This window comes from Colobus angolensis, unplaced genomic scaffold, assembly GCF_000951035.1.
Source record: "Colobus angolensis palliatus isolate OR3802 unplaced genomic scaffold, Cang.pa_1.0 Scaffold400, whole genome shotgun sequence".
In the NCBI taxonomy this organism is placed as follows: Eukaryota; Metazoa; Chordata; class Mammalia; order Primates; family Cercopithecidae; genus Colobus; species Colobus angolensis.
The window spans coordinates 1,382,421-1,405,027 of record NW_012117378.1 but is presented as its reverse complement, the minus strand read 5'-3'; the positions used below and the strand labels follow the sequence as shown (position 1 = coordinate 1,405,027).

Here is a 22,607-nt window from a genome sequence, read left to right as displayed (position 1 = left end):
GCGGAGCTGCACACGGAGAAGACGGAGTGCGGGCGCTACGGGGAGCACTCGCCTAAGCAGGACGCCCGCGGGGAGGTGGTCATGGCCAGCTCGGCCCACGACCGCCTGGCCTGCGACCCCAACACCAAGTTCCCCGCCCCGACCCATGGCAAGAACTGGATAGCCCTCATCCCCAAGGGCAACTGCACGTACAGGGATAAGATCCGGAACGCGTTCCTGCAGAACGCCTCCGCGGTGGTCATCTTCAACGTGGGCTCCAACACCAACGAGACCATCACCATGCCCCACGCGGGTGAGTGGCCCAGCTGGCGCGGGGGAGGGGAGCCGGCGGGGACGGAGGTGCCTAGAGGGATCCAGCGTCTGCCTCCAGGCTCCTTCTGGGAAGTCCGTGCGGCGCGGAAACCGTGTCTAGGTTCCCTGGACCGATTAAGTTTTGCTCCGCGGCACTTGGGAGGCTTACAAAGAGGGGAAGATGAACTGTATTGGGGAGGGGAGAGGCTGCCAGAGAGCTTGGCATAGCGCCACTTGGACAAGGGTTCAACGTGGCGGGCTAACTTTTCCGAGGGGGCCCTGGAAGGTGGGGTTTGGAGGGCAGGGCTCCTATACTATTCTAGGTTAGTGACCGGCCCAGCACCTGTTTGGAACAAGCAGATCTGATAACACAGCACCGCTCTTGGGTCTGTGCATCAGGTATACCCTGATGCAGGCGTCCCTGTATAGCAAGAGAGGAGTAGGGTTACCTGCTGGCAGCTCACCACTGCGAACTTGCTATTGAGGTTTCATCTCTTCGTGGGAGAGTTTCCCCTTCTGGGTTTACGCACTGCATTAATCGTATTAAAAGTACTATGCTCTGCCAGGCTGTCATCCAGAGAAACTGACAGGTGGCCACGATGGTAAATAACAACAATCCTCAACAAGCCAAGAAGAGTGTGATGGCCCTAAAGTTATAATTACTTTTCTAATTATTGCATTATCCTTTGCCTGATTGGGAGGTTAAATATGCTGAAGGTTTTCTTTCTGGCTAGAATGAAGGGATTTCAGACTAGAGAGAGTAAGCTTTTGTTAATGATTGCAGGTACCAGGACTAGAAATGCATTACTGTCCCAAAACTCAATACCACATATGCCTGACATAAGCAATGTTTCCCTGGTGGTAGGAACACCCTCCCCCCAAAAAAGCCATCCCCAGGCTTGTTAACATAAGTCCATAAGCCACTAGTTTTAGCAGGCTAGCCTCCTTATGTCAGGGCTTGCTACTTGTGCCTGAGAAGTGGGCCCTCCTTCCCCAGAGGGGTTTCTGGGCCAAGACTGTGGCATCCAGTGCCCGGAAGGAGGGGAGAAAAATGACAGATGCATTTTCTTAGTGGAGTCTCCTAATCAAAACATTATTTTCTTTAAAAACCGGATTTGAATAAATAGTTATGCTGCTGAAATGGAACACCAAGCTCTGGCTACATTTGCAGGGGTGTTCTCTTTGGGGACAAGTTTCCATTCCGAGAGCTCATGTCACCTATTAGTGAAATATTCAATTGGTTTGCCTCCAGTAATCAACACCAGCTGTTTTAGTCAGGGAAATTTGTCAACCTTAACACAAACAGGTGGGGAGAAGAAATGTTCCACCCTTCTAAAACACAGGCCAGAAAAATGCAGTGTGTTGATTAATGAAGAGGAGAGGCAGTTACTTAGAAAAGTTACAATACAGCACTTTAAGAATACTCGATATATTTTCTTGAACTCGACAGTTTTCTAAGGGAAAAGATTGTACTCTAACCTTGAGTCATAAGAGCACTACTGAAACTTTGATATTCAAGGATGTTAAGGACTGTGGAAAGCACTTTAAGTCATGTGAAGTATCTTTAGATAAACATGTTACTTAATATTTAAAACCTCAATGGAGGAGGAGTGAAGAAGGTGTTGTTGTTGTTGTTGTTTAAACTCCAAGGAGATTGTTAGCTGACTGTGAGATTCTTTAATTGTTTCTCTGCGCATGTGCATGAAATCTTAAATTCAACTTTGAACATAAAGAGGCATCATTTGTTCCTGTCGAAAAAGGTTCTCTAAAACTGCCAACACATTGGATCAATTAATGGCTTGCTTATTTTTAAAGAAAGCACTAAGCAGATTTCCCACACAAATGATGCTTGATTAAGACAGTGGGAGTAGAAGGTTTAGTAATACTGTAGTTTGAACATTAAAGGCAAAACAAATTGGGAATTGTCTATTATCTAATTGTTCTGTTTCCAAAAATGTATTCATGCTATATCTGCCAATAGCCAGGAAACTCCAAATTATCTTCTGACATTTTGCCACATTAGGAGACTCTGTGTTCACTTTAGTCAGAGGCTAGCATTGATTTCTGCTAGAGTGTCATTATGAGCAGGTACATGACAGGGTAGCATGGCAAACCCTTGACTATACTCTGAAATTCTTCTGCCTAAATCTCAAACACCGCCAGCACTGGTCTGGATGTCAGTGTCTTCCATGTAGTCCAGATCTTGAAAGCTTTACTTTTTCTAGTTACATTTGAGGTCAGATTTCTAAATTCAGTTTGAGAAACTGCACATTTTAGGTGCTAATCAAATATTTTTGTTTTGTGAACTTGGTATACAATACCAGAGAATCTTTATATTTGAACTTTTAAATTCAGTTTTCAAAAAGTTTTAAAAAATGCAAAAGCTGATGATATTATCTGTCACCTTTCCTGTAAATCCTTTATTTTTGGAACTGATAGATTTCAGGTGAGGAGAAGGTCTGTATTTAGTGTTATGCAACCTATCGTTTAACATCTGTGCATTTGCATATCTTGAAATTCAATTAAATAGAAATTGTTTTCTCCTTTTCATATACGTTTTCTGTTTTTTTCTTTTCCTGCTTAAATAATTTTGATTTTCTGCCACTTACGTAACTATGACTTCTCATTCAAAAAGACACCGCTTCTTCTGGGATAGACCAGTAGTTTTGCTTTATAACAAGTCACTTTCCTCCCCAGTATAACAGCTTTATTGAAATATAAACATACTCTGCAGTTCACTCATTTGAAGTATATATTTCAGTGGCTTTTAGTGTATTGACTGAGTTGTGCAGCCATCATCACTATCTAGTTCTAATAAGAAACCCTTGTATTTCCACATTATTCCCCAACTCCCCATTATTCCCCAACTCCCAGCCCTAGGCTAATCTACATTCTGTCTTTATGTATTTAAATGCCTCTTTTGTACCTTTCATATAAAGGGAATCATGTAATATGTGGACTTCTGTGATTGGCCCCTTTGATTTAGCATAATATTTCTAAGGTTCATTAAGGTTGTAGCATACGTCAGTACTTAAACCCTTTTTATTGCCAAATAATATTTCATTGTATGGACATATCACATTTTATGTATCTATTCATCAAGTGATGGAAAATTACGTTGCTTCTACGTTTTTATTGTTACAAAAATAGTGCTATGAACATTCATGTACAAATTTTTGTGTGGACATTTATCTTGTTTATATATCTAGGAGTAAGTAGAACTTCTGAGTCATATGGCAACTCTATAATTTAATCATTTGAGGACCTTCTAGACTGTTTTCCAAAGCAACTGCATCATTTCGCATTCCCACCAGCAGTGTTTGAGGGTTCCAGTTTCTCCACAGCCTCATCAACATTTGTTACTATCATTTTTATTTTGTCCGTTCAGGTGGATGTGAAGTGGTATCTTCATTTTGTTTTAAAGTTTCATTTCCCTGATGACTAATTGTTACCTTTTTTTTTTTTTTTTCTTGAGACGGAGCCTATGTCTGTTGCCCAGGCTGGAGTGCAGTGGTGCAATCTCGACTCACTGCAACCTCCACCTCCCCGGTTCACTCCATTCTCCTGCCAAGTAGCTGGGACTACAGGCGCCTGCCACAAGGCCCGGCTAATTTTTTGTGTTTTTGGTAGAGACAGGGTTTCACCGGGTTAGCCAGGATGGTCTCGATCTCCTGATCTCGTGATCCGCCCGCCTCAGCCTCCCAAAGTGCTAGGATTACAGGCGTGAGCTACTGCGCCCGGCCTAATTGTTACTTTTTAACATACTCTTAATTCTTCTGCTTTTCATTTTATTCCCTTTCCCTTTATGCCCACCATTATTTATTCTTTTCCAGACTTTCAACTCATACACTTTTATCCTAGAGAAGAGAGAGAGTGATTAATAGAGAAAATCTGCTTCTCTCACTTTTTTAAAAAAGTCTATGGACCAGAGATTTATATGTCCCCTATTAAGGGACATAAGGCTATATCTTTAGTGCAAGAGCACCAAGAAGGCCATAGCAAAAAGCTATAGAGAAATGCATCTTCCAACTAGTAAAAGCCCCAGAAGTGAACTTTCATGTATAGGCAAAGTCTGTGAGACCCAAATTACCTCCTCAAAGCTGGTCTGATGTCTGCCTGTGAAGCTTCTTTCAGTGTACCCTAAGGAAATTGAAGATATCAGAAATTTCTAGAGGCAGTTTAGGGCGCTGCCTCTAGAAATAATTAGGAGTGTAGCCTCTAGAGCCAACCACTTGGATTTGTGTCCTGGTGGCACTGCTTTCTCACTGTGTATCTTTGTGCAAGTTAGCCTCTCAGGTCTTGGGTTTCCTCATCTGTGAAGTGGAGGATAACACCATCTACCTCGATTGCTTGTTATGTGAATTAGATGGATTAATGCATGTACAGTGCTTAAATCTGTGGCTGGCACAAAACTGTAAAAAAATGTTAACCGTTCTAAGCATTGGACTCAGTGACCCACAGTGACATGCAGGAGCTACAGACTGGATCATCATACCTCTGAGGCTCACTGAGTTCCTGGCAGCCTTGGGAAAGAACTCCTTATTTACCCTTTCATACTGAAGAGGCCAGAGCAGTGGTGCCAATTTTTTTGTGGCTCAGTGAGTTGAAACAGGGTGTTCCAGCTCCCTCTGATTGATGAACATTTAAGATTCTCCTATTGCATTTGTACTTTCTTTTGACTTAAATTGAAATTTCATCGTAGCAAGGGCATGTGTGATAAAAATGGTAGTCTGTATGCAGGCTGTTTGTGACTGAGTGGTGATGAGGTAATGGTGTGTTTTTTTTTTTTTCTTTTTTAAAGTATGTGTTTGATATCTTTCTGTTTGTCTATTGCTAGTACATAGTCAACAGGAAATTAAACATCTAGCTGTCTAGGAAGAACTTTTGTGAGACTAGGTCCCTAAGAGCAACTTGGAGATGGAGGAAAGGAGGCAATGGTTGCAGTAACTCTGGAGAACATGCTCGACTCTTGGAAAGGAGGAGCCTAGGATGGAGTGTATCTATGTATTCTAGACTTCTCCAAGGTTGGAGGCAAAATGTAGTAGATCTACTGAGGCTCTTCCTCCATAGGTGGGTGCTCAGAGTTCAGTGTATGGATTCATGCTACCTTTATGGCCATTACTTTGATTGCTGAAGTCTACCTATGTCTTCAACTCTGTAAAGGACCTAGCTGCTTTAATTTTAGAAAGTTGTTTTTTTTCTTCAGGACTCATTTTTCTAGAATATTTGTGTGTACTTTTGCTTTACATTTTCCTTTAAATGATAAGATTAGCTCTTTTTTTTTAGCATGCTGGGTAATAATAACATTGACCAAATAGTGCTTACTCTGTACCAGGCATGTTCTAAGCACTTTATATGTATATAAATTTGATTCTTACAACAACATTGTGAAATAGTTACCCTTACTGTCTCCGTTTGATGGATGAGGAAACTGAGGCAAACTGTATAACTTGGTCACGCAGGCAGTAAGTGGTAGATCTCGGCTTGCAACCCAGGCGGTCTGTCTCCTGGTCTGTGCTTAGAGCTACAGCTCTGTATACCCTGTCAGCTTGAAAGGGTATTCTGAAGTCTAGATGTGGGCAGTGATTACTTAATCATAGATACAGGAAGCGATCTAAGGCTGATTTCCTTTTTCAGAGTATGTTAACAGATGCATTGTTGACTTGCAGAAATGCATCTCTGTTACGTAATGGGAGAATGGAACCTTATGTTTGGGCCTCTTGTCTTCTGGACCTCCCTCTGATTCACCATTTGATTTTGAGTCAGTCACTTTTTCTGTTTTCACCCTCGGTTTTCTTTAATTGATCTCTAAGAAGTATTTCAACTTTAAATATATTCTTTATGTATTTAAACCTTAGAGTACTTCTAGTAAAATTCCCAATTTCTGGCTTCTTGATCAGAAAACCCGGTAACTGGGGCCTGCATTCCCCCGTGGAAAGAGTAGCTGGAGCTGAGCAGTGAGTGGCTGGCTGTTCCCATGTGTCTTCCAGTTGGTCCCAGTCTCCATCACTTTTTACCATCTGGCTCTTTGCCTGCCGTGCTCATTTATGTTTCCCACCTCAACCCCAAGGTCACAGTGTTTGGGACTCCACCTTTATGGAGCCAAACTTGGGGTAGTAAGGAGAAGTTATGGAAAACAGACTTGGTTTAGCAAAGAAAAAGCAAATTCATAAGAATAGAAGTGTTTAGAGATGGAAGAGGTTTCCTTGAAAGGGTAAGCTTTCTGTGGCATTCAGCTTGAAACTGAATGGGAACATTGTGGAATTGCTGATCCCAGGATTTATGGATGGACTTCCAGTGGGTGACAGCTTTAAGGGCCTTCCCAAGCGTTGGGAGTATGTGATTCTCTATCATTTAGGTATTTAAGAAACATATTTTTTAAGAACCTCAGTTCTCACTTCATTTTTCTCTTAAGATACATGCAGTCTGGCTATCATTTATGCTTGGTCTTGATCTTCCATGCCAAGATAATCTCACCTTCTCACTTAGTATGCATGTATGTGTGTGTGTATTTATTTATTTTGCACTGAACTGTAACTCTTCACCTGTCTGTCTACTAGCAGAAATTCCAATAGCCAGGAATTCTAGACTCTGTTATTAAAAGCCATAATTCATCAAAGTGTTAAATAACATTCTTGGCAGTATAGCTTAAGATGACCCGAGCAAGAAACTGTATGACTTGTTTATACATTTTAGGTCATAGAAATACATATCTAGAGGATTGGGAAGGAATCTTACCTTCTGTCTTCTAATCCTTTAATAAGAACTCAATCATCATCTCTCCTAGTGGCTCTCTTAAAAATCTCCTGGCTTCTCCAAAAGGAAGTAATTTTATAACCATGAAATCTGGAAAGGTCCAGAAAAAAGCTGGAGCTTCCTTATTTATAGCTCATTCTTCCAGTTTTCAGAAAACAGTGATTGTGCCTCTGATATGAAGTTAGTTTGTTTAGAAAACCAGTCTCAACTTTTGAAAAGTTAACCATTATTGTTGCTTAACCATTATTGTTTCATTTCTGGACATTAAGCAGCATGTAAAGAATTTAATATTTTGATAACCCTGAAAGTCTTCAGTGTATCCCTAGAAGAAATATTTCATCTTATATATACTGTAAGGAGCATTTTACTTGTTGTTGAGAGATTGCAGTGATGGTAGTATTGTGTATTTGATAATGTAATTTGACAGATGCTACATTTAAATTGAAATTCAAATCCTATGCAGATTATCTTAGTTCTTGGGGATTTTGGTGGTAATGTAAAACCCAAAGAAACATGGCAGTGTTGTACTGTGTAATTCTTCTACTAAGTTTCAATTTACAGTGGTTCTATTAAATAGAAACCTTGTCTACAGGTATAATGTGACCTTTATTCTTATTTTAAACTTTGAGGTATTCATCACTTGGCAGTTTAATGTATGGTAGGATAAATGTGCTTTGTATAATCGAAGCCAAAATATTAATGACCATGGTTAGATCTAGGTCTCAGTTTTCTATAATAAAAGAGGAAAAGTAAATTTATTTTAACATTTCACATTTGTAGTTATAAATTGCTTTCTGTAAGAGTCTTCACTTTTTTATTTCGCTCATTCCATAATATATAGCGGTATTTAGAAAAACATTTTCACTAAAAGTAAACGTCGTTTGTTAGAGAATTTAAGCTTATGCATTGGCATGTTAGGCATTTTCATATTCAATTTGTGAACATTTATTTCATAATAGAGATTTTTAAAAATATAGAAATAATTCTGTATTAAATGTATTTGTTCATGTCTTTTCTAGTCAGACAGATATGAGTACATATATTAGGTAAGAAGGATTATCAGGAAATGTTGTTTCTTAACCGTTTCCATCTGTAATCTCTATTATAAATGGCTTTTTATGGGCAGAATCCACTTACACACTATTGAAAACACAAAGATTGGAGGTTTCTTGGAGGGATTGTCAGGAGGCATACAAATGCCTTTTCCCCCTTTTTCTCTTTTCTGTTCCCCACTACCTACAGCAGATGTTCATCTGGACCATTCTGTAGCCATGCACTGATGAAACCCACATCAGAAATGTAACTCCAAATGACCCAAAGAATAGTGGATGAGGAAAGATGTTTTCCCCTTCATTTATCAGGAAGATACATGGAATGTTCTTCTTCCCAGAAATCCACAGAGCTGGCTGCCTCTTCAGTTCTCTCTATTAAAGAGATCTTGTTAGGAAGGCACTCCCAGGCTACTCTTCTCTGAAGTAGTGGCAGCCTCCTCCTGCTGGTCCCCAGCGTACCCCTGCTGCATGTTACCCACTGTTAACATGTTTATTGTCTCCTCCCACCACAATGTAAGGGCCAGGTGAGGTATCAGAGCCCTGGCATCAGAAAGTGGTAGACTTGTGGGGAGTAAGAAGAATTTACTGACAACAGTACAGGTTTGAAAAAACAAGTTTTATTAGATAGAAAGTACGCTGCATAAGCAGCAGAAGAGTGCAGTGGGGTGCCTCAGCAAGAGGGCTGAGCACACCACAGTGGATTTTTCCTTCGGGGTATTCATGGACCTTAAAGCAGGAGCTGAAGGGTAATTTGGTCCATATTAGCCTTGTAGGTCCTGACAAATATTGCGGCACTATTCACAATAGCAAAGACTTGGAGCCAACCCAAATGTCCATCAGTGACAGACTGGATTAAGAAAATGTGGCACATAAACACCATGGAATACTATGCAGCCATAAAAAAGGATGAGTTCATGTCCTTTATAGGGATATCGATGAAGCTAGAAACCATCATTCTGAGCAAACTATCACAAGGACAGAAAACCAAACACCACATGTTCTCACTCATAGGTGGGAATTGAACAATGAGAACACTTGAACACAGGGTGGGGAACATCACACACCGGGGTCTGTCATGGGGTTGGGGAAGGGGGAGGAATAGCATTAGGAGATATACCTAATGTAAATGATGAGTCAGTGGGTGCAGCACACCAGCATGGCACATGTATACATATGTAACAAACCTGCACATTGTGCACATGTACCCTAGAACTGAAAGTATAATTTAAAAAAATTACATTTGTAGACATTTTGGTGCCTTGATGTCAGCAAGGGTTGCACAATGAGTTTCTAGATGCATGCATTCTGTAGATGTATGGAAATTCTAGTTACTTAGAAATTTTTTGGAAGGAAACCTGGAACCAAATGCTCTACATAATAGAGAAGTCTAATTACTTCTGAATTCCTTAGATAAGGAGTTTTGTCTCGGGATGGACTGCTTGATGGTTACCAGCTGATCTTTGTTCTTCTCAGTAAACTCCAAAAGAGTGGGGCGTTTAGACAATATTTTTGGTCCACAGTTAAGTTCCCCAAGCCTACAGCAGTCTCTGGCACACAGAAACTGCTCAGTACCTATTGCTAAATAACCTGGAAACTGGAAAGATGGACCGTTAATATGTTCATCTTTAATTTCATAAAATTATTCTATGCCATTAAATACTTTTTCTTAGCATTTGACTCATAAAGTGGGGGAAGTTCTAATTTGACTCTCCCATTACAAATGTTTATTCATCTTGTAGCATGTGGCATGAAATGGGTGCCTGGTTTCTGTTCTTGGTCTAAGGGGAAAAAGCCATACTAGTAATAAGCAAAAGGACATAGAGTGCCAAAAAGGTTTGTAACCAAATACAATTCTGTGCATGTGTTTACTGTCCTGCAGCTTTATGTATATAAAACCTTTTTCTTATTTTAAATGAAATACATATGCTATATAGAAATATTTGAAAATATAGAACATTTAAAAAGAGATAGTAAGAACCATCCATACTCTAATATTTTTTCATTACATTTACTTTTATCAAATGGGTAATATATTGCCGGTGTGTTTTTGTAGCTGTTAAAAATTTAATTGTACATTTTGAAATTTCCTTGGTTCTTCCAAGATGTTTCTGTGATGTTTCCACTTTTCCCTTACATAAACAGTTCTGCAGTAAACATTCACATGTAGCTAAACATGAGCGCATATCCATGAATACTTCCTTAGTTCAAGTTCCAAAGTATGGGATTAGTCAAAGGCTATTGGTATGTAGCTGTAGAGCAGTTATCGTTTCTTTTATAATAGCCTGTATGGTGAAGTCTTCAGATGTTTGCTCACTCAGGAGCATGGTGCTCCTTTGACGGAGAAAAGACATCTGTCGGATGTTGGCAGTGCTGCTGCTGTGGGGTCCTGTCACAGCTTTTTAGCATTACTTTGCTCCAAGCTACACTATTTTGGCAGCTGAGGCAAGACACCAAAGGTGGCGAATCAGGAGAAATGAAGCGTCAGAGACAGAATCATCACGATTACAGATGGTGAAACTCCACCTCCTCCCTTACACTCCTCTGTGTCTGGGGGATGCTGAATGCAAATTGAACCAGCAGTTAGGAAACTCGGGTTTCAGTTGTGGCTCTCTCTCAAATTGGCTTTTCCGTTGGCAAGTCACTTCCCTCCTCTGGGGCTCATTTTCTTTCATTTTGAAAATGGTGAGCAGGAGGCTTCTGGAGGGGAACTGGGTTGAGCTCAGTGATCTCCACCCTGACCGCATATTGGGATCACCTGGGGAGTTTAAACATTATGGCTGCCCAGATCCCACCTGCAGAGATTCTGATATAAATGGTCTGTTGCAGGGAGGGGACTCCCCATTTGTTTCTAGCGTGCACTCAGGGCTGACAGCCACTGTGCAGGATGAACCTGAAATCTCCCTGAAGCTCTTATACCACATGGTTCTTTATTAATTATTTAAGGAAATGGTGTTTTTCCTTTGAAGGCATCAAAATCCTATGTGAATAAAATTTTAATTTTTCTAATTTCCCAAGAACTATAAGGCTCGAAATTATGAGGGTAGGGAGAGTATTGCTTAAATCATGAATTAGTGATTCACTGATAATAACGGTTTTGGTGACCAGCAAGAAGGCAAACGCATGGCAATGCAGCAAGTACAGGACAGCACACAAACTTCTGTAAAACGGTCAAGAAGGATACGATAATGAGTCAGAAGTGATTAGACCTTGTGATTTGATTGGGTGAAATTTCATCTATATGCTAAATGTTGATTATTATAAGAGCAGTCCTCCAAGTTTAAGAGGTAGAGACACCGTGCTGTTTTTACTAAGTAGGATGTACCCTCTTCTGCTCATGGTGGTTATCATTACCCATTTTGGGAGGCAGTATAGGGTAATGGTGAAAAAGAAGGTTCTGGTGCACGTTTGACCTGGTTCTGAGCCACTTGTGTAGGGAGACAGAAAGCAGCATAGGGTTGAGATAGCCGTCTGAAGTCATTCCCTTGGTGAGGATGAGCTTCCACTGTTCTGGGAAGAACTGCAAGTCCTGCTGGGCAGAGAGGGTCTGGGAGCTCAGGAAGCAAGTGTTTAGGCTTTGGAGTCCTCATTTGTAAAGTGAGCCTGCTATGCTATCCATCATAGGTGTTGTGTGTGACCTCTTACATTACATAATGCAGAAAGGGGTGACTCTGAGCGTGTAATACATGAAAACTAATTAGTGTCCACAGAAACACACTCTGAATCTGATCACATCTTATCACCATTATAACAATGGTGACTCACCAACTGAGTCCAAGCTATCATGAGCTCTTGCCTGGACTGCCACTGTCACCTCTAGCTGGTGTCCAGCTTCCCTTCCTGCCCCCTGCCGTCTGCTTGCCCATACAGCAACAGAATGAACTTCTGAAAATATAAATCAAAGGCAATCACTGCTCTGCTCAAATCTTGCAGGGATTCCCCATCATACTTGGAACCAAGTTAAAGTTCTTGCCATTGTCCTCAGGGGCCTCCGTGATTTGGCCCCTGCTTCCTATCCAGCCCCTTTCCTACCCCGCTTCCCTCACTTACTACTTCCCAGCCCATTATGTCTTCTTGCTGGTCCCCAAATGCTCCCAGCCCAGAACCTTTGGAACCTCTTTTTCCAGATTTTTAAACAATAGTTGTTTATTCACATAGCAAACCATCATTTAAATATATCTTTATGCTTTTAGAATGATTCCCAAACAAGAAAGTCTAGTAGCCATTCGTCTGTTTCTCTCATATTTAACCAACTCATTATTTTTTAAGTTCAGTTTGCTGTTATACCGCTTGTACTCCAAGAGAAATGTCTTCCAGCAAAGTACAATTTGGCAGCGTTTTAGAATCATGGGGTTTTATTGCTCAAGTGAGCAGGAAGAGTACCCAGTCACCACCCTCGATTTTTTTTCAGATTCTCCTGTCAGTCTTATTTACATCAGTCACCCTTTCCCATCATCATCACCCTTTGCCCCCTTCATCAGTTTTCCTGGCCAATGTGAAAATGTTTCATCTGCTGTTCATTCTCTCTTCTCTTATTCTCCCTTATCTTATCACTACTTGAAATTTCTGTATAATTTCATTTGTGAATTTGTTCCACTATTGTCTGTCTCTCACATGGGAATATAAACTCCATGAGGGCATGGTTCTTGTCTTCTTAACAGCTGTATTTATAGAGACTGGCATAGAAAAGGCATCCAGTGCGTAGCTATTGAAAATATGAATGAATGATACCATATGTAGCATCCATAATTCTCAGATGTACTGCTTACTTAAGGAATGAAGTAATGAATTTTTATTATAGACACTTTGTCTGCCTTATATTGAGGGCATGGAAGGTAATATTTAATTTGAATGCTTAAAAACTTGATTCTATATCTTGTGCTTAGCAGAGCTATTCTTGCTGGGACTGTGGTAAGAGATTCATCTACTCTCTAACCTGACTTTAACTCCTTATAAGGTACCTCCTGTTAGGCCCTTACCAGCTGCTGAGAATAGAGAAGTAGGAAAAGGGTGGTGCCCTGTGCCCTAAATCCTTAGGCTTCTCTTTAGGGCCGGTGGGAGGCCTGGAGCAGGAAGCCAGTTGTTATTTTCTGAGATCTTCTATCATCATGCCAGTGTTTCTGAAGAGGCCTGGATGCCTACCTGTGAGTATTTACAATCAAATACTTTGCTTTGGAGGAGCTTTCTTTTGGATGTCAGCAGGGGGACTTTCTATAGATAACGGAGTAGATATGTCCTTTGGAGTCAGCTGTTATCAAACACAGAAAGTAATCTGAAAAAAAGTAGTTGAACATAGTGCTGCCTGGATGATCTTACTGGGATTTGGGCATGCGGTAGACCAGATGCCTCAAGGGGTCCTGACTGTTGCTAGAAGGAATTGCATAGTTTGAAAGTAAATCCTACCTGTCCAGATGTGCTCTATAAATCTGTCTCTGCATATATGGACTGCTTCATTCCAGAAGATGGAAGAATTTGAAATCAGTGGGCCAGAAAGAGGATGTCAGAATTCCTCTGAATGAAGGAAATAGCAAATGACAAATGATCAGTGAGGTAAGTCAGGTTGTAACCTTTTGAGCAATGAGAGAACTATGAGAGAAATCTCAAGTTTTCTCCTTAAACCATAATGGCATTAGTTAAAAGTAGCATTAGTCTTTTGTTATAGTAATTTAAGTGTGCTCCAACATGAATTTAATCTCCTGTGTATATGGCTGGGCACAGTGCCTCATGTCTGTAATCCTTGCACTTTGAGAGGCCTAGACGAGCAGATCACCTAAGTTCAGGAGTTTGAGACCAGCCTGGCCAACAAGGCAAAACCCTGTTTCTACTAAAAATACAAAAATTAGCCGGGCATGGTGGTGGGTGCCTCTAGTCCCAGCTACCTGGGAGGCTGAGGCAGGAGAATTGCTTGAACCCAGGAGTCAGAGGCTGTAGTGAGCCGAGATCAAGCCACTATACTCCAGCCTGGGCGACAGAGTAAGACCCTGTCTCTAAAATCAACCAATCAATCAAACAAACAAACAAACAGAAAAACATATAGCTCAAACTTTAGGCCATGATTGGTGGATTGATTTAGCAACTGAAATGGGGCACCACTTTGCAAAGGAATGGTGACCCTGAAATAGGCCATTACCTTGCCTGGCCAGTTTGGTAGCCACCATATTGCTTAAAAGAAATGTTTTGGCCGGGCGCGGTGGCTCAAGCCTGTAATCCCAGCACTTTGGGAGGCTGAGACGGGCGGATCACGAGGTCAGGAGTTCGAGACCATCCTGGCTAACACGGTGAAACCCCGTCTCTACTAAAAAATACAAAAAGCTAGCCGGGCGAGGTGGCTGGTGCCTGTAGTCCCAGCTACTCGGGAGGCTGAGGCAGGAGAATGGCGTAAACCCGGGAGGTGGAGCTTGCAGTGAGCTGAGATCCAGCCACTGCACTCCAGCCTGGGCGACAGAGCGAGACTCCGTCTCAAAAAAAAAAAAAAAAAAAGAAATGTTTTGTCATGCAGGTAGGCTGATTGGGGCCCAGTGTTTTTGAGCATTTTTCTACAGCCATATGTGACTGGGTAAGCCTCAGTCCCAAATTCCATTCATCTTTTTTGAGGAAAGGTAAAGCAAACATACACTACCCTTCTGTTGATAGCAGGCAGTTTGAATAGATACTGTCTCAACACCATGTAGTAAGTCTTCCAGAAGGGTACAGTGTTTGCAGTTACTTGAAGTGCTCCAGACTCAGAAAAACCTGAGAGAAGGAACCCAGGAACATTCAAAACCTGTGTTCAACTGCCAAGGTCATAGGGTAGCGGGCTCAGATGCAGGTGGGTATGACGGAACCTTCTCCAACTGCCAGTGACTATTGTCTAAACAGCCCACCGATTGTCAAAGTCAGACCCTGCCTCAGTATTCATGAGTTTGGGGCCATATAGCGGGTCTGACACTAGCTCTCCAGGAGACAGAGCTTGTGTGGCTCTGGTAAGAGCCTTAAGTGTGATGACCAAATGATATTGGGGGGCGAGGGGCTGTCAGCAGCCACTGTGAGGGACAGATTGGCAATTCTAAATAGCCATTGAGCTCTGCATCTCACACAGTGTCTTTTCTCTTCTCTTGGGAGAACATACTACCGAGGAAAAAGGTTTTCATTTTTTGAATAAGCCAAGGCATTCTTTCTACAAATCACCCCTTCCAGTTCCAGACTTATTTGTTAAATTCATCACCTTATTCACTAGAGGAACTCAGCAAATCTTTGTTGGATGGAATACATAATAGAAGGAAGAGAATTGCCATTTGTTCTGAACACACAGACTCTAGGCACTGCATTAGGTGTCTTCCATACTTCACTCCTTTCACAGACCCTGTGAGTTGGATACTTTGCCCAAAGTTACAGATGGTTAAAAGCAAAACTGGGATTTTAATCCAGAGCTATTTCTTACACAGTCATGCATTGCTTAATGACGTGGACACATTCTGAGAAATGTATCATTAGGCAATTTTATTATTGTGTGAACATTGTAGTGTTCTAGATGGTATAAATGATGTACAACAGACTATACCATATACATTTGTTCTAGATGGTACAGTTTGTTGCACATCTAGGATGTAGGTTATAGCCTATTTCCTTTAGGTTAAACACCTGTATAGCATGTTTATACCACATATATAAATATGTCTAAACATAGAAGAATTACAGTAAAAATAGGGCCTAATACACTGTCTGGAAACATTGTTTCCCACAAAAAATTAACAATAATTTGCCATTGTTATTAGATATATATTTGTAGCAATGCAATTCTTTGTGTTGCACAAGAAACACTTCTTAGTGCAAGTTATAAATTATTATGGATTTAATTATTCCACAAGTCAAGCCTTGCCACCTATGGATATGGTAATGTCTTTTGTACATACATATATATATTTATTATACTGTAAGTTCTGGGATACATGAGCAGAACATGCAGGTTTGTTACATAGGTATACACGTGCATGGTGGTTTGCTGGACCCATCAACCCATCATCTATATTAAGTATTTCTCCTAATGCTGTATCTCCCCTAGTCCCCCCACCCTATGACAGGCCCTGGTGTGTGATGTTCCCCTCCCTGTGTCCATGTATTCTCATTGTTCAACTCCCACTTATGAGTGAGAACATGCGATGTTTGTTTTTCTGTTCCTGTGTTTGCTGAGAATGATGGTTTCCAGTTTCATCCATGTTCCTGCAAAGGACATGAACTATCATTTTTTATGGCTGCATACTATTTTGTGGTATATATGTGCCACATTTTCTTTATCCAGTCTATCATTGATGGACATGTAGGTTGGTTCCAAGTCTTTGCTACTGTGAATAGTGCTGAAATAAACATACATCTGCATGTGTCTTTATAGTGGAATGATTTATCATCCTTTGGGTATATACCCAGTAATGGGATTGCTGAGTCAAATGGTATTTCTGGTTCTAGATCCTTGAGGAATTGCCACACTGTCTTCCACAATGGTTGAACTACATTCCCACCAACAGTGTAAAAGTGTTCCTATTTCTCCACATCCTCTCCAGCATCTGTTGTTTCTTGACTTTTTAATGATTACCATTCTAACTGGCATGAGATGGTATCTCATTGTGGTTTTGACTTGCATTTCTCTAATGACCAGTGATGATGAGCTTTTTTTCATGTGTTTGTTGGCCACATAAATGTCTTCTTTAGAGAAGTGTCTGTTCATACCCTTCACCCACTTTGTTTGTTTTTTTCTTGTGAATTTGTTTAAGTTCCTTGTAGATTCTGGATATTAGCCCTTTGTCAGATGGATAGATTGCGAACATTTTCTCCTGTTCTGTAGGTTGCCTGTTCACTCTGATAATAGTTTCTTTTACTGTGCTGAAGCTCATTAGTATAATTAGATTCAATTTGTCAATTTTGGCTTTTGTTGCCATTGCTTTTGGTGTTTTAGTCATGAAGTCTTTGCCCATGCCTATGTCCTAAATAGCATTGCCTAGGTTTTCTTCTAGAGTTTTTATGGTTTTAAGTCTTACATTTAAGTAATCCATCTTGAGTTAATTTTTGTATAAAGTGTAAGGAAGGGGTCCAGTTTCAGTTTTCTGCATATGGCTAGCCAGTTTTCCAAAACCCATTTATTAAATAGGGAATCCTTTCTCCATTGCTTGTTTTTGTCAGGTTTGTCAAAGATCAGATGGTTGTAGATGTGTGGTGTTATTTCTGAGGCCTCTGTTCTGTTCCATTGGTCTATATCTCTGTTTTGGTACTAGTACCATGCTGTTTTGGTTACTGTAGCCTTGTAGTGTAGTTTGAGATCAGGTAGCATGATGTCTGCAGCTTTGTTCTTTTTGCTTAGGATTGTCTTCACTATACAGGCTCTTTTTTGGTTCCTTATGAAATTTAAAGTATTTTTTAAAATTCTGTGTAGAAATTCAATGGTAGCTTAATGGGGATAGCATTGAATCTGTAAATTACTTTGGGCAGTATGGCCAATTTCATGATATTCTTTCTATCCATGAGCATGGAATGTTTTTTCATTTGTTTGTGTCCTCTCTTATTTCCTTGAGCAGTCGTTTGTAGTTGCTTGAAGAGGTCCTTCACATCCCTTGTGAGCTGTATTCCTGGGTATTTTATTCTGTTTGTAGCATTTGTGAATGGGAGTTTATTCATGATTTGGCTGTCTGTGTATTATTGGTGTATAGGAATGCTTGTGATTTTTGCCCATTGATTTTGTATCCTGAGACTTTGCTGAAGTTGCTTATCAGCTTAAGGAGATTTTGGGCTGAGACGATGGGGTTTTCTAAATATACAATCATGTCGTCAGCAAACAGAGACAATTTGACTTCCTCTCTTCTAATTTGAATACATTTTATTTCTTTTCTTGCCTGATTGCCCTCGCCAGAACTTCCAATACTATGTCTAATAGGAGTTGTGAGAAAGGGCATTCTTGTCTTGTGCTGGTTTTCAAAGGGAGTTCTTCCAGCTTTTGCCCATTCAGCATGATTTTGGCTGTGGGTTTTTCATAAATAGCTCTTATTATTTTGAGATATGTTCCATCAATATCTAGTTTATTGAGTGTTTTTATCATGAAGGGGTGTTGAATTGTATCAAAGGCCTTTTCTGCATCTTTTGAGATAATTATATGGTATTGTCATTGGTTCTGTTTATGTGGTGGATTACATTTATTGATTTGCATATGTTGAACCAGCCTTGCATCCCAGGGATAAGGCTGACTTGATTGTGGTGGATAAGCTTTTTGATGTGCTGCTCGATTTGGTTTCCTGGTATTTTATTGAGGATTTTTGCATGGATTTCATCAGGGATATTGGCCTGAAATTTTCTTTTTTTTGTTGTGTCTCTGTCATGGTACTGGTACCAAAACAGATATATAGACCAATGGAACAGATCAGAGGCCTCAGAAATAACACCACACATTGACAACCGTCTGATCTTTGACAAACCTGACAAAAACAAGCAATGGGGAAAGAATTCCCTATTTAAACAAATTTGGTAGATATCAAAATCTCTACCCAGGTTTTGGTAGTAATCTTTTATGATTAAAAGATCATAAAATGCATTAGAAAGGAGTCCTTCTTTTTCTATTTCTTGGAATAGTTTCAGAAGGAATGGTACCAGCTCCTGGTAGAATTCGGCTATGAATCCGTCTGGTCCTGGGCTTTTTTTTGGTTGGTAGGCTATTAATTACTGCCCAATTTCAGAACTTGTTATTGGTTTATTCAGGGATTTGACTTCTTCCTAGTTTAGTCTTGGGAGGGTGTATGTGGCCAGGATTTTTTTCATTTATTCTAGATTTTCTAGTTTATTTCTATAGAGGTGTTTATATTTTCTCTGATGATAGTTTGTATTTCTGTGGGATCAGTGGTTATATCCTCCTTAGCATTTTTTATTGTGTCTATTTGGTACTTCTCTTTTTTCTTCTTTATTAGTCTGGCTAGCAGTCTATCTACTTTGTTAATCTTTTCAAAAAACCAGCTCCTGGATTCATTGATTTTTTGAAGGGTTTTTCATGTCTCTGTCTTCTTCAGTTCCGCTCTGATTTTAGTTATTTCTTGACTTCTGCTAGCTTTTGAATTTGTTTGCTGTTGCTTCTGTAATTCTTTTAATTGTGATTTTAGGGTGTCAATGTTAGATCTTTCCTGCTTTCTCCTGTGGGCATTTAGTGCTACAATTTCCGCTCTAAACATGGCTTTATCTGTGCCCCAGAGATTCTGGTACTTTGTGTTTTTGTTCTTATTGGTTTTGAAGAACTTACTTGTTTCTACCTATTTATCCAGTAGTCATTCAGGAGTAGATTGTTCAATTTCCATGTAGTTTTATGGTTTTGAGTGAATTTCTTAATCCTGAGTTCTAATTTGATTGCACTGTGGTCTGAGAGACTGTTTGTTATGCTTTCTGTTCTTTCGCATTTGCTGAGAAGTGTTTTATTTCCGATTATGTGGTCAATTTTGGAAGAAGTGTGATGTGATACTGAGAAGAATGTATATTCTGTTGATTTGGGGTGGAGAGTTCTGTAGATGTCTATTAGGTCTGCTTGGTCCAGAGCTGAGTTCAAGTTCTGAATATTCTTGTTAATTTTCTGTCTCGTTGACCTGTCTAATATTGACGGTGGTATGTTGAAGTCTCCCACTATTATTGTGTGGGAGTCTCAGTCTCTTTGTATGTCTCTAAGAACTTGCTTTACAAATCTGGGTGCTCCTGTATTGGGTGCATATATATTTAGGATAGTTAGCTCTCTTTGTTGCATTGATCCCTTTACCATTATGTAATGCTCTTCTTTGTCTTTTTTGATCTTTGTTGGTTTAAGGTCTGTTTCATCAGAGACTAGGATTGCAACCCTTGCTTTTTCTTTTTCTTTTTTTTTCTTTCCATTTGCTCAGTAAATATTCCTCCATCGCTTAATTTTGAGCCTCTGTGTGTCTTTGCATATGAGGTGGGTCTCCTGAATACAGCACGCCGATGGGTCTTGACAAATTGACAGAAGTAGGCTTCAGAAGGTAGGTAATAACAAACTCCTCCAAGCTAAAGGAACATGTTCTAACCCAATGCAAGGAAGCTAAGAACCTTGAAAAGAGGTTAGAGGAATTGCTAACTGGAATAACCAGTTTAGAGAAGAACATAAATGACCTGATGAAGCTGAAAAACACAGCACGAGAACTTCGTGAAGCCTACATAAGTATCAATAGCCGAATAGATCAAGCGGAAGAAAGGATATCAGAGATTGAAGATCAACTTAATGAAATAAAGCATGAAGACAACATTGGAGCAAAAAGAATGAAAAGGAACAAACAAAGCCTCTAAGAAATACGGGACTGTGTGAAAAGACCAAACCTACCTTTGGTTGGTGTACTGAAAGTGACAGGGAGAATGAAACCAAGTTGGAAAACACACTTCCGATTATCATCCAGGAGAACTTCCCCAACCTAGTAGGGCAGGCCAACATTCAAATTCAGGAAATACAGAGAACACCACAAAGATACTCCTCAAGAAGAGCAACCCCAAGACACATAATCATCAGATTTACCAAGGTTGAAATGAAGGAAAAAACGTTAAGGGCAGCCAGAGAGAAGATTAGGTTACCCACAGAGTGAAGACCGTCAGACTAACAGCGGCTCTCTCTGCAGGAACCCTACAACCAGAAGAAAGTGGGGGCCAATATTCAACATGCTTAAAGAAAAGAATTTTCAACCCAGAATGTCTTATCCAGCCAAACTAAGCTTCATAAGCAAAGGAGAAAATAACATCCTTTACAGACAAGCAAATGCTGAGAGATTTTGTCACCACTGGGCCTGCATTACAAGAGATCCTGAAGGAAGCACTAAATATGGAAAGGAAAAACTGGTACCAGCCACTGCAAAAACATACCAAATTGTAAAGACCATCGACGCTATGAAGAAACTGCATCAACTAATGGGCAAAATAACCAGCTGTCATCATAATGACAGGATCACATTCACACATAACAATATTAACCTGAAATGTAAATGACTAAATGCCCTAATTAAAAGACACAGACTGGCAGATTGGATAAAAACTCTTTTGTATATTATAGTCCTCATCTGGACATTTTGGCTTAAAGAATGGTTATAGTTTTCGTAGTGTAATTTATCCTTCTTAGTCAAAAATGGTGATGTTCTCAGAATTTAGACATTCACTTGCCTGCCAGTGCTATTAAAGGGGTCTATGCAAATTTTTATACTACTAAATGTTATTTTTAGTTTTATAATTAAGTTCTTTTGCATTTCTCCTCCTGTCATCATCTTAAATTTGTAGACTATTAGCATTTGCAAACCAACACCAAATTCCATTTTACCCCCAAAATGTTATTTGAGGTCAAAATAAAAACACGACATTCTTACTATTATTACGAGAATTTAAAATATGTCCATATACAAAATATGTCCATATACAGGTGTGTAAAGTGTATACTTAGTTTAGAATTTTAACTGGCCTCAGATGATGCCCAAATTCATGTAACCCCAGAACAGTTTTACTTACTCATTAAACTGCTACAGCCTTGATGTTAAATAACATTTTCTTTAATTGCATTTGTGGTTCCTCATGCTCAGTAATTCATTTGTCTATTTTTAGTGTTCCCTTTTGTTGCTGATTTTAACATAAATACTAATACTTTCACTTGTAAGATTCTTATTAGAAAGCTTTAGTATTCCTTTTTTCCTCTGAACACAAGTGTGGATCTCCCCAGTTGCAAGTAAGCCGAAAAGGCCCTCACAATGCAAGCTGATGCATTATGGTTAATGGATTTATAATCTTTTTCCTGCCTGTATCATCAAAATTATCCAGATAATACTTACTTTTTAATTAACCACAAAATAAAACCAGACTTTTACTTAAGGGAAAGATTTTTAAAGCTAACCAAGTTTAACCACTTTATTGGTTAAAAAGAATGAATTAATCGTTTATTTTACCAGTGAAAAACATGAAGCCCTAAAAGTGTATTGCCTTAGTCAAGATTATCCCAGCAGGTGAACAATACAGTTGGGAGGAAAACTCACTTAGCTGTTCTATGTGAAAGATATACAGACCATTTCCTCAGGATCAATGGCTCTCAACCTTGGCACTGTTGACATTTTTTGTCCTCGTAATTCATTGTTGCCCTGTACATCATTCAGCTGTGAGGGCTGTGTAATTCCTGGTCTGTCCTTACTCTTAGGACATAGCTCTTCAGGTGATTTACCAGATAACCCCCTCCTAGATGGGTCCTCAACAACAGTTTTTGTCCTGCAGTACGCTCAGATTGCCGAAATCACTGATGAGCTTTTTAGTCTCTTAACAGCTGCCTTCTGATTGAGTTCAAGGCATCTTGCCCTGATAATAAGTAGGAGTTGTAGGAGAGAAAATATAATTTATTTTCTTTCCTTTTTTTAGGTTACTAGTTGAGCCATTTTCCTGAAATAGAAGTCAAATTAACAAAAGATAAACAAGTGGACATTTATTAACGCCTGCTGTACCCATCTCTTGGAAGAAGCCTCAGTTAAAAACTGTTGGGCCAAGCAA

General features: G+C 39.8%; 1 protein-coding gene across 1 annotated transcript in view; it reads left to right on the top strand.

The window, feature by feature from the left end:
- Positions 1 to 6: 6 nt before the first annotated feature.
- The window catches only part of RNF150 (ring finger protein 150), a 225,743-nt gene continuing 203,142 nt past the window's right edge, over positions 7 to 22,607 (top strand). Inside the window, exon 1 of the mRNA XM_011955807.1 lies at positions 7 to 292. Coding sequence (XP_011811197.1) covers positions 82 to 292 — 211 coding nt within the window. The 5' untranslated portion in view covers positions 7 to 81. The remainder of the gene's footprint in view (positions 293 to 22,607) is intronic.